General features: G+C 38.8%; 1 protein-coding gene and 1 long non-coding RNA gene across 2 annotated transcripts; one reads left to right on the forward strand and one right to left on the reverse strand.

Moving 5' to 3' along the window:
- The first annotated feature begins 2,840 nt into the window (after positions 1–2,840).
- Positions 2,841–4,319, forward strand: LOC147873285 (uncharacterized). Its single transcript, XR_015535932.1, has 3 exons — positions 2,841–2,968; positions 3,508–3,539; positions 3,968–4,319. It is a non-coding gene; the product is annotated as an uncharacterized LOC147873285 (long non-coding RNA).
- Positions 4,320–8,174: 3,855 nt separating this feature from the next.
- On the reverse strand, positions 8,175–11,977 carry LOC110827546 (uncharacterized; the record flags this gene model as incomplete). The annotated part of the gene is made up of 2 exons (XM_022059280.2): positions 8,175–10,651; positions 11,896–11,977. Coding segments are annotated over 2 exons (2,559 nt in total), but the record flags the coding sequence as incomplete, so codon positions are not given.
- Between the last annotated feature and the right edge of the window lie 1,006 nt (positions 11,978–12,983).

A 12,983-nucleotide genomic window follows, 5' to 3' on the forward strand; every position in this document is an offset into this window, starting at 1 on the left:
TATCAAACAAGGAACCAAACAAACAAACAAGCTAACTTTACAAATTAATGTACTTAAGATACAGAAAGCCGCTCAGGGAGTCAAGAAATTTTCCTTTTTTTATGGAACTCGAAGAAGAATCCGACATCAGGCCTTCTCTAGTTCACATATTCTCACCAGAATTTCTTTCAGAACCATTTTAATGCTATGTTATTATCCGCCTTTGGGCCCCCTTGTGGTCTTTTTAATTCAGGTTCCCAGACTAAAATTGTGTATGCACTTCTATCTCCCCCACTCGTGCTACTCGTCCCGCATATCTTATCTTCCTTAAACATTGCACTTCTAAGAAAACAAACATGCCAGGTCTTACATATTTGTTAACAAAACTTATAGACGTTTAAAAACTATCAAAAGCTGAGCTGGCCAGGAAACAATTTTTTTTAGATCGACAAGAGACTTTGGAATACAAAATGATTTGCAACAACAGTATTAATTTGTACACGTTAAATATATATGTAGGTTCAAGTATGGAGACCAGTAACAAACTTAAATAATATTAAAGATGAAATTAATTGCAGATTTCAGCCATTTAGTTAGAAATATTTTACAATCAAAAGTCTTCTGTTAATATCAAAAGTACGACTTCATTTTTTATGTTGCATGGGGGTAACATTCTGTGTCTGACTCTAAGGAAATAACACGGGTTAAAGGTGTTTTAAAAAAATACCGAGTACAAGTTTTGGTCCCAAGAAGAAGAATGCATTTGTTACGAGGATAAAAATTCCATAATGAAAAGTTTAATAATTTATAATTTTACTTCATATTTTTAGTGAAGTTATATTAAGACGAATGAGCGGACATGGCACGTAGCACGCATGAGGAAGACCACAAATGCATGTAAAATATTAGCAACAGAATCTTGACAATCTGGGAAATCTAAGCGTACCTAGGAAGATAATATTAAAAATATATCTTAAAGATAAAAGACACTCCGAACCCAGCTGTCAAATTATTCTTACTCCTGCTCTGTAATAAGAGATCCCGCCTTCAGATATCTGCCGGCTGTCCTGACTAAGTATTTTTGTGACTTTCCACTGTCCTTTCAGGTAAATGGTGGATAGTACTCTACATTTGATAAAGACCGGTTCTACAATTGGCTTACAAAATAAAGAATTCGAAGTAAAGCTTACGTCATACGCGCTTCCCAGAACATGTTTGTTTGTGACATTTCTAAAGCGACATTGACGTCGTAACACCATATTGGTGCTCCTACAAATAATAGCACTACAGGAAGTAAAAATACCAGCAGTGAGTGCGAAATGTGTGGACATGTTAATTAATCGTAGTGTACGTAGCTGGGACTTAATGTACGGAATTCCCACTTTCAGAAAACACTGACTGTTATCAAATTTTTATGTTTTAGAGACTAGATTTTGATATGACGCACTGCCGCAATGTTATTAAGCCTATTCGACAACCTACGAAAAAGTTGTCGAAATTGAAAATGAATATTTCTTTAATGACGTCATACAGACTATTTGGGCCTTGAATTAATTAGTTATAGTGTCATACCTCAGAAATTCACACGACTCATTTTTGTGTTATTTGAGGTAGTAATTTAAAAGGTATAGAAGTGAGGTGGTCCTCGATGGCGTAGTTTTCATACCAACCCTTTATGAAAATATATGTACTACTTAGAAGATTATGGAATATACACTCTGGCATAATTATTACATAGACAAATAGTCAAAAAGGGGTTCATGTGAATTGACAATGTTTATTTAAACGACAGGAGTGTAAAACTGAGAGAGACCCCATTGTGCCCAACCTTTTACGAGGTGCGATCGGAAAGTTTCTAGACTATGCCTATAAAAACCCGTACACTTATCTCAGGTATTAAATTCATCCATCACCCTCGAAGTAGTTCCCCTGGGAGTGAACACAACGATCCCAGCGCCGCTGCCAAGCCTGGAAGCATCCCTGGAAATCTTTCTTTGTCAGCCTGTCAAGCACCATCTGCGATTCTGCCTGAATCTCTTCTATCGTCTCAAATCTCCTTCCCTTTAGCTGAATTTTCATCTTTGGGAAGAGGAAGAAGTCACACGGCGAATAAGGAGGGTGCGGGATGACGGCCATGGTGTTTGAGGCCAAAAACTGCCGAACTTTGAGGGCGGTGTGCGCTGGCGCGTTGTCATGATGCGTCGCATGTGGAGTTCTTCCTTTAGAATCAGCTGACAGGTCCCATAGCCTATCCCAACAATGTCGCACAAGTCGTTGATGGTACGACGTCGATCTTCGTGAATGGCCTGCCGAATCTTCGTAACATTTTCGGGCGTTGTGCTCGAAGATGGTCGTCCAGAACGCTCGTCATCATCGACAGAGGTTCGGCCATTTTTAAAACGTGAATGCCACACAAAAGTTTGTACACGACCCATTGCGGACTCCCCAAATGCTTGGTTTAGCATTTCATAGGTTTCCGTAGCCGTTTTGGCGAGTCTTTGGCAAAATTTGATGCACACCCCATTCCGAAATCGCAGGAGGGTCGGTGTAATGCACTACCAAAACGCCCGTAACTAAGAAACAAATGCTAATTCGATGATGCCGGCTGGCACACTGATTCACTATGAATGTAGGCCGCATCCCCTAGCGGCAGAAGCTCGTACTACATCCGGTTCGCCCGCTATTGACACAGTCTTGAAACTTTCCGATCGCACCTCGTACTCCCTACTAGGATGAGTAATTGGAGTGTTTTGTAACTTCGGTGATTGACAGAGAGCAAAGTAGTTTTGCCGATAACGGTGCCACCAAAAAAATTCTGTCGAAGTGGTTTTACGGCCAGAAACTAACGTTTTGACCTTCTGGCGTCAAATGTATATAATGGTCGGACTTACGAACTGGCTTCAGTAGTTGGTGAAGCACGACTGCAGCAAAATGGATATTAAGTGTTTATTTCTTCTGTTGGTATCGGCCATAATTTTCATTTCCACAGGTAGGCATAATAATTCAGTTTTACGACATTTCTGTAATTGTCCAGGTAGGAGCGGAATGTCACAACGCGTTTCTACTGTAAAGCCAACTCCAGTTTTAATTTGTGCACCTTTTTCATAAATACGGCTGTGATAACCTTGTCATGCTTATTTTTAACTATTATAATGACGCGCATGAAGCTGAAAGAAAATGAGAAGATTTCATAACCAGAAGCTTCATAATTTGTATCCTTTAGTAAATATTATACCTGTAATTCAAGTTGGGTATGTAGCAACTACGGTAGAGGTGAGAAATACGTACAGAATTGTAGATGGATAACCTGAAGGAAAGATAACCCTTGTATTCGAAAAAAAAAAGTTAAAATTTCAGCTTGCTTACAGGCTGCCCTGAAACCTTCAAACACGGCATGACGTCCTCTATTCAAATTCTTGCCAACTCACAATTTCTGATAACTTTCCTTTAATTCTGCAACTGAAACAGCGTCCCCGAGTAACCTATGTTTGGCCTTATTTTATTAATGTGCATTTTATTTACTTACAGGTGTGAATGCATCAGCGGATCCAGAGCCTTATGTAAGTAAATGATCCGTCAGAACTTAAACAAGAGGTGGACAAATGCAGTTAAGAGAAGTTACATAAAAATCGGATTTGAGTGCCAAATTCGTTATACTGTGAGGCAGTAACTGTTGACGCAAAACATCTGTGAGGCCAAGCTACGTTACAGTAAATGTTAAAGACGCTTACAGATATTTTGCGACAAGTAAACAAAGGTTTTACAAGTTGATCGGCTCTTCTACGCCACTAATATATTATAATAAATACCTAATTTGTTTATAGCATTTTAATAATTCAGTTCAGACCGACATTTAGTGTTCTGTTCACGATTTCTGTTAACTTTTTGCCCGTGGATGAATGTTGCTTATATCTAAAGCCCAGATTCCATCAAACACGCGTCACTGAACTATTTTTGTCCCTTTTTAATTACTTCAATTTTTTAACAGCTGCCAATACTTCCGTGGTATCCACATTATCCCAACCCATGGCCTCTGCGTGGCAACCCAGGAAGACGTCCTTGTCTTTCAACTAGCACAACAGTGACTTCAACAGAGCCTATCACTACTACCACTATTACCAGTGCAGTTACTGGTTGAAGCTAACTGGAATGAAATGGGTTGCATGTTTTGTGGTCAGGACCTCAACATCTTTACCGGATGACTTTAAACTACACTGACAAAATATGACCTGGTTAGAGATTCAACCCTCAGTAACAAAATAAAAAACAAGAATATCGAACACTTACTACAAATAAAACACTGTCAGCTTTATTTCAATAAATATCAATTGCGCATTTTATGTGATGGATACATAACTTTCCTATAAGTCCCAATTCTGAATACTGTGGTTTTAATAATTTTATTGATTTTTTTGCAAATGATTCTTCAATTTTAGAAGAAGACAAGAAATTGGTGAAAGTTGCATAACGAGCGCCATATTTGTACTCTTCTCCTACGGTGACACATATGGATCTTCCTATTGTCACCCCTCTTCTTCCTTTTCCTTACTCCCATTTACGTGATTCAGGTACGAAAATGAGGGAATTAATGGAAAATAAATTTAGAGAACAGTTAATAAGTTTATATTCTTTTAAAATTATGCCAAATTACAACTTTCTTTTGAACAATATTCTAATTAGTTTCAAGTATTATTTACTGTTTAACGTAAGCTAAGAAAAATTTCATATTGGCCTATCCATGTCTGTCCTTTCATAGATAATAGATAAACGCCTTGAGAATCGATTAGAATCAGAGTTAATTAGATATTTGTAAGAAGTAAGACGTAAAGTAAATGTAACAATAAGAAAGGTAAGAATAATAAAGAAATAATAAATATAAGAGAAAGAATTAAGGATAGACGATGGGGGTAAGCAAGCATGACATCTGACTATGGCGCAGCGACTAATAATATTTTTAATATTAGTAAATTCCTAAATCTGTGAAATATGCTTTTGTGATGTATCAAGTCACAACCATTAAATTTATGGTCAGATCCTTTGACTTAACATTTGTTCTTCTAGCAATGATTAAGATATTGCAAAAAGAATTAATTTAAATTATGTAATTGGCGAATTTGCGTTATTTTAAAGCAAGAAAACTAACATGATAAATTTACAGTTGTTCAAGAAAAATGTTAATCAGTTATATTTTATGTTATACTTCAACAATGCAATTTAAGTTAATTTTTCAGTAAGAGATAAACATTGTTCCATTAGAGCGTAATGTTCAAACTTCTGGACAGAATACGTACTAAAGAACTAGGAACAGTGAAAATGTTATTGTGTCAGCCACAAGCAAAGTAATTGGAACACCTCATTAACTGTGCAGATACGACAACAATTCTGTTGTTTGTGACAGAACTCTCCAAGTGTTACGAAACCGGCTTCGTCCCTGAAAGCATTAGTCATGCCTGTCAAAGTGTCGAGAACGCTATTTCACGTATTAAATTTTTTCCTTGTGATTCGATGCGTTGTGGTAACCCAAACAATTAGATTTTCATTTTAAACACGCCTTTTAATACAACTTGGGGGGGAGGGGATATTGATTTTTTTACGAAACAAACAGGGTAAGCTGATTACAATAACGAGGAAACGTTCACTTCTGGATTGACTAGTGATGTTGCTGATAACCTATACACGGATATAGCAATACTGGGATACTGGATACTGGGAACGATCCGTTCTTCAAGTGCCTGAGCACTGCTGGTCCCAACTTTTCGTTGGCTCGGTCTATAGACATTCGGTAGGACTCCTTGGATGAGGGATCGGCCCGTATCAAGGCCTCTACCTGTACACAGGACAGCACAACACAGAAAAACCCGTACAAACATCCATGGCTTGAGTGGGATTCGAACCCGCGGTCCCAGCGACCAAGCGGCACAAGGCCCACGCCTCAGACCGCGCGGCCACTGCGACCCTAATCTAAATAAAAATCAATATAAATAAAACATAGTTTGTTTACAAATTATTATAACACAGCAACTTACTGTTATGACCGCTGAGGCTTCACCGCCGATAAAAAGCTTTTTAAATCAGGTTTGATGCTTGTCTTCAGTTGAGGGATTGACATGAGTTCTTTATCTGTGAGCCGGTTCTGTTGTTTACATTTATTTAACTTCACCAATGGGAAAGCTTATTTACGAGTACATACGTGTTTTCAAACAATTTGCAAAAACAGCTGTCTTTAGGATGACTCACAGATGTTAAACGAGTTGCCTTATTTGAATTGAGACCTAAACTGCGATGTACGTTGATAAATTGTACATAAAGAGTAGGTTCAACGTCTTCATTTGATGTTTCTGAAAGGTTAGCAAATATTTTGAACAAAGCCTTATCCCGATTGAACACCAGACCATAAATAAGAGTCTAAATTGCATAGGGTACCATTTAAAACGCAACAAAATGACAATCAGAAGCAGTCCCACCCCTTAAAATAAATGCGCCCAACTTGACCTTTGACATTCGAGTCAAGGTCACCCTTGTTGCTAGCCCGCTGTTCACGTCAGTTGAATGAAAGCTGCGAAAGTGCGAACATGGTGGATTCACGAACACAACGCACGTTCATTTTCGAAAATTGATTCGCATGTAAGTCGTTTGCTGTTTTTCGTGTAACAAATTGCCTATGACAACAGAAATTACTACCGTACCGATTTCAAGCGATGAGTCAGCTGCAATAACGGGATAAGGTTCCAAGAATTCGATATTTCCATTAGCTTCGTCGTTTTTGTGAGATAAAGGAGTACGTGTGCTTTTTCAATTAAAAATTCTATATGTTTGAGTATTTCCCTAGCAGAGACAACCCCGGAAATACAACTGGTCTAATTTGAAAATTAGGCTCAGAGGTGTCCAAATATTTATACAATGGCGCTTTGTTAAAAATGGCTAATAAAACAACAACGGGCAAAAATAATGTGTGTTTCAACACTTAGGCACAAGTTCTTTTAAATATTTTGGCTATGCAACGGCGCGTAGTAGAAAAAAGGCACACTGGAATGTTTTCTTCCGGCAAGGCAAACCAAGGGAAAAGATCGATTTCTACTGTTTCGATAAAGTGGCGTTTTATGTAAAAATGTGAAATACAATTTCCCACGTTATAAAAACTTTCGTTTATAAAGAACTGAAGATTAATTAACGGCCCATCGTAGAAAAAGTTTCGTAGTACACTAAAATTCCAAAGGCATTCTTTATGTTACAGCAAGAGAGATTAAGTCAACGAGGCAACCGAGGGAATACCAAATGCCAAAATGGTATAAAATGCAACAGTTCTATCCATGGTCATTGTAGTAACAGTATGGTACAAGGTCATTGTTTCAATACCATTACTCTTGGTCATTTTTGGAAAAATGTAATAAAACAGAAAACAGACAAGATATTCGCCTAAGTTACAGAATAAAGGACAGATAAAATATTTAATTTGATATCGCCTTGCATTTCAATGATCATTGCGAGAGTTTATCAGGAATGTCATCTATATTCCGGTCATGAAAACTACAAGATCAGTAATGCCATACGAGGTCACGAGAAAGAGAGAAAATAAATTAATAGGTCTTTTGTTCAACAGATGCTATTAAGTGGATGAGGTATGCATAAAAACAATTAATATATTCACACCGACATATGCCTGTGGGCTACCGATTCAGAATACAGCCATGACAAAGGGTAATTATTGCACAAGAATGAAAAGGGATAATCATAACTTGTTTATTACATGGTAAATTAACATCAGTATTATTAGTAATTGCTGTTTGATTCCTTGCCTGCTTTAACAATACATGATATTATTATTAATAAAACAAAAAAGTTTCTGAATTAAAGATAAAAATATAAAACCAGCTTACTGTATTTGATTCAGGTCGTTGTAAATTCGAAGATCCAGTTACATAAAAAGGGAAAAGTACGTAATATTTTACGTTTCTATAAATTAAATTTAAATATATTTAGAACAGAAGACAATAGATTTTGTAAAAAATATAACTCATTTTCAACACTAAATTGGTGAATTATTTTGGTATGCAGTTTAGTGTTTTATAGTAAACAGAACAGAGAAATCACAGCTGCTCAATGCCTTATCTCACAATACGGAGAAAAATCTATCCAGCAACACTAGACGCTGAAGATCCTGATTCTGTCATAGATCCTGAAACACCACTTACAATTCACACAGATTCTGAATTTGAACTAGCTGAAGATTCTGATCCTGTGAGTGATCCAAAACCGCCTTCATTAGATCCAGAAGGCGATTGGATCAAAGGACCTAAACCTGTAATAGAATCCACGGGACTGTAACTTCCAATAGATCCTGCAGTCGAGTGGGATAATAATCCTGAATCTTTTATAAACCCTGAGGAGTCAAACCCTCCATAAGATCCTCCACTTGACTGAGCAGAAGATCCTGAACCTGCAACAGATTCTATGCCACTCAAAACTCCGTACCCTCCTGTGACAGGACTTAGACTTGACAGAGGATGAAGCGCTGAAGCTCCTAACAAACCACCAAAATTGCCATAGCCACTGCCAACAAATCCTGAAGTTGACTGGGCAGAAGACCCTGAACCTGCCACAGTTCCTACACCACCGTAACCTCCATAGCCACTACCAACAGATCCTGAAGTTGACTGGGCTGAAGACCCTGAACCTGCCACAGTTCCTAAGCTACCATAACCTCCATAGCCACTACCAACAGATCCTGAAGTTGACTGAGCAGAAGACCCTGAACCTGCCACAATTCCTAAGCCACCATAACCTCCATAGCCACTACCAACAGATCCTGAAGTTGACTGGGCAGAAGACCCTGAACCTGCAACAGTTCCTACACCACCGTAACCTCCATAGCCACTACCAATAGATCCTGAAGTTGACTGAGCAGAAGTCCCTGAACCTGCCACAGTTCCTAAGCCACCATAACCTCCATAGCCACTACCAACAGATCCTGAAGTTGACTGGGCAGAAGACCCTGAACCTGCCACAGTTCCTAAGCTACCATAACCTCCATAGCCACTACCAACAGATCCTGAAGTTGACTGAGCAGAAGACCCTGAACCTGCCACAATTCCTAAGCCACCATAACCTCCATAGCCACTACCAACAGATCCTGAAGTTGACTGGGCAGAAGACCCTGAACCTGCAACAGTTCCTACACCACCGTAACCTCCATAGCCACTACCAATAGATCCTGAAGTTGACTGAGCAGAAGTCCCTGAACCTGCCACATTTCCTAAGCCACCATAACCTCCATAGCCACTACCAACAGATCCTGAAGTTGACTGGGCAGAAGACCCTGAACCTGCCACAGTTCCTACACCACCGTAACCTCCATAGCCACTACCAACAGCTCCTGAAGTTGACTGGACAGAAGACAATGAACCTGCCATATTTCCTGAGCCACCATAACCTCCGTAGCCACCACCAACAGATCCTGAAGTTGACTGGGCGGAAGACCCTGAACCTGCCACAGTTCCTAAGCCACCATAACCTCCATAGCCACTACCAACAGATCCTGAAGTTGACTGAGCCGAAGATGCTGAACCTGTCACAGTTCCAAAGCCACCATAGGCTCCATAACCATTACCAACAGAACCTGAATTTGCCTGGGCTGAAGACCCTGAACCTGCCACAGTTCCTACACCACCGTAACCTCCATAGCCACTACCAACAGATCCTGAAGTTGACTGAGCAGAAGATTCTGAACCTGCCACAGTTCCTAAGCCACCATAACCTCCATAACCACTACCAACAGAACCTGAATTTGCCTGGGCTGAAGACCCTGAACCTGCAACAGTTCCTACACCACCGTAACCTCCATAGCCAATACCAGCAGATCCTGAATTTGCCTGAGCAGAAGATCCTGAACCTGCCACAGTTCCTAAGCCGCCGTAACCTCCATAGCCACTACCAACAGATCCTGAAGTTGCCTGGGCAGAAGACCCTGAACCTGCCACAGTTCCTACACCACCGTAACCTCCATAGCCACTACCAACAGATCCTGAAGTTGCCTGGGCAGAAGACCCTGAACCTGTCACCGTACCTAAGCCACCATAACTTCCATAACCACTACCAACAGATCCTGAAGTTGCCTGAGCAGAAGACCCTGAACTTACCAATAACCTTCTACCGCCGAAACTTCTATAACCACCTCCAACATTTCCTAAATTAGACTGAGCCGGATATCTTCGTCTTCGCACATAATTTGTGCCATTAAAATTTTCATGATGCGATCCGGTACTTGTATGAACAGAAGATGTTAAAACTGATGACGATTCAGCTCCGCTGCTACCTTCGTATGTCCTTTTTCTTGCCTGAAACAGTGTTTTGGAACGGGCTGAACTTCCATTTGCACTATTTGTTCCTGATTCTTCAGCTCCTAAAACTGAACATCTTGTAATTCTACTTGATGCTTTAGATTGTACTGATGGAATTCCGGCACTCGTATTTGAACTATTTACCCCGGAGGTTAATCCTTCTAAGATAGAATTTGCTAAGTCCCCGATGGTTCCGAAAGCACTAGAAGCTGTAGATATTGCCGAAGTTGCAGCAGGTGCAAGTGCGGTTCCAAGCTGTGTTGCAAATTGTAATCCATTTGGAGAACCGCTGTCAGAACCTTCAGAAATCCAACCAGCATTTCCGAAACTGGAGTCTGGAATATAAGAAGTTATTCCCAAGACAAATTAATGGTCTACTTCAGTGTGTTACAACATTGAAGTGATTTATCACAGTGACCTAATCTGTTAAATTATCCACCTAAAAAGTAATTTCAAATTTAGAGGAAGAAGAAACAACATTTTCAGTTATATTTTGTTTTGAACCATAGTAGATTGCCTTGAACAAAGATAAGCCAAGATACTTAACCATGGACAAATTTTGCACGTAAGATCTCACAAGTAACAAGAAGTAGAAACATGATAGAGACTGGGAATATATCGACTGACATTTATTTTAGCTAGTGGAATTAATACACAAATCTAGACAAATAAAAGACTAGCAGCGCGCTGTGATGTGTGCAGTTTTGTATCCCTGTGAGATGGAATTTAGGTTTGGTCCTGCTCGGTGTATGGCGGTCTCTTCGAGTTATTCTGTGTTATGGTGTCCTGTGTGCGTGCAGGTCTTGCGACTTGTCAGTCTCTCGTTTAAAGGGTAATACGAAGTGTCCTCCCCAATAAATTTTGAACCAATTGATGGGTTTTTACAAAACTTTATATGAAAATTTTGCCATTTATAATCCTCTAACATAAGCAGTATGAATATGGCGGATATTAAAATTTTAGATACTGGAGCGACATTAAAGCCACTTGAAACAGTGTCATACAATTTGGTTTTCATTTAGATATTTAAAAAACATTCAATTCTTATTTATGGCATTGACATATGCAGCAGGTTAAACAACAGTATGTCAACCGAAAGAAGTCTATGTATGATTTACAATTTAATAAAAATAATGAACCACTTAATCCAGGCAGGTGAAGCTTGATATGGTGATATATGATGAGCATATTAAAAATCCTTTATAAAATATTGATTACTTATGAGGATTCACTGGAAGAAAGAATATGGTAAGATGACAGTGAACGGGCAGAGACGAATGGAGAGTGGGAATCAGAAGAAATTAATTACCTTAGAAACTGGTACATATGTGGCAATAATTACAAATGTAGTGATGGTGCTGAGCTTTGTGGTTAAACCTGGCAGATTCTATTTAATCGTAATGCAAACACGGAAATTAAAACTAGATTTCTTAATGTTAATTTACATATCTGGGGTACTGAGATGGTAAGTTTCTTACAGAACTTATTGTTAAATATTATATATAAAAGAAATATTTTCTTCAGATCAAATACAGAGTCAGTACCAACAAATTGGTTCCCTTAGCTTGGAACAGCCTACCTGAGACGGAGACAATGGGTGGCGACAACTCGTTCTTGAGCCATCCAGTATTGTAGTTGGTCGAAGATGCGAATCCCGGTAAAACGGGTGAGTCAAGGGGTGAGTTCAACTGTGCGCCTGAGGCACTGTGTTTCTTCTCCGGAGTCCTTACGATATGTTCTGATAAAACAGGAATATCTACAAAGTTAAGTCCCTAGGTGCATCAGATTTCTTATGTTCTTTGCACTCACAAATTCTTACGGCCGCGGTGATTTACTGCTGAAGAGAGGCAGTGATTTCAAAGTACCACCATTTTCCTTCTTTTTTCTATAACTTGGAATAGTAAACTGATACAATAAAATTTAAGTACAACTATCTAAGAACGCTTTAATTTCAAAAAGCTTATTAGTTTCCTACTTAGAAACTAGCCAATGATTTACATACAATTTAATCTTGAACTGAGCGGACAATACGTTAATATTAGTTGACATTTTATCTTACCGAAGGCAAGAGTGACAGACAGATGTATCAGACCAGCAACGTACAACCGCATGTTGGCAGCAGAAGATAATTACTGTTAGACGCGTGTTTTAAAGTCACAGATGTTACGTTATGATTATGATATACAAAAGACTGTATCTCTACATATAATGAACAGAAAACCCAAATTACTTTTAACGTAGGGACTGATAAATAAGTCGTTAACTTTGTGTTTTCCAGACACGCCATTGATGTCTCACTGGGTCGTCACACAAATTTCAAAAACTTAACCTCGATTTAAGAACAAACTAAATAACAATCTATTTATGATAATGCAATTGGTATTTTAGCATATTTATCTTGTAAGTGACTGACTGTCTATCTAGTTACTGACAGCTGATAGATTTTTCAGAGCAGTTAAAAAAATGTCTTGTCCTTTATGGAAGTCGAAGGACCATTACAATGTTTACTAGAGGTTACCACTAGACTGTATAGTGAGCCAGATAAACCCAGTCTACATCCTGGAAACTTATTTCTTTAAAATAAATTTCAATAAATTTATGTAATCCACATCCAGGTTTTCAAATTAATCCATTGTCTTCGGCTATAAAGAAAAAAAATTGTGTGCA

Source organism: Zootermopsis nevadensis, unplaced genomic scaffold, assembly GCF_977971745.1.
Source record: "Zootermopsis nevadensis isolate Lab colony 2312 unplaced genomic scaffold, Znev_1.0 Znev_ptg000020l, whole genome shotgun sequence".
Classification (NCBI taxonomy): domain Eukaryota; kingdom Metazoa; phylum Arthropoda; class Insecta; order Blattodea; family Termopsidae; genus Zootermopsis; species Zootermopsis nevadensis.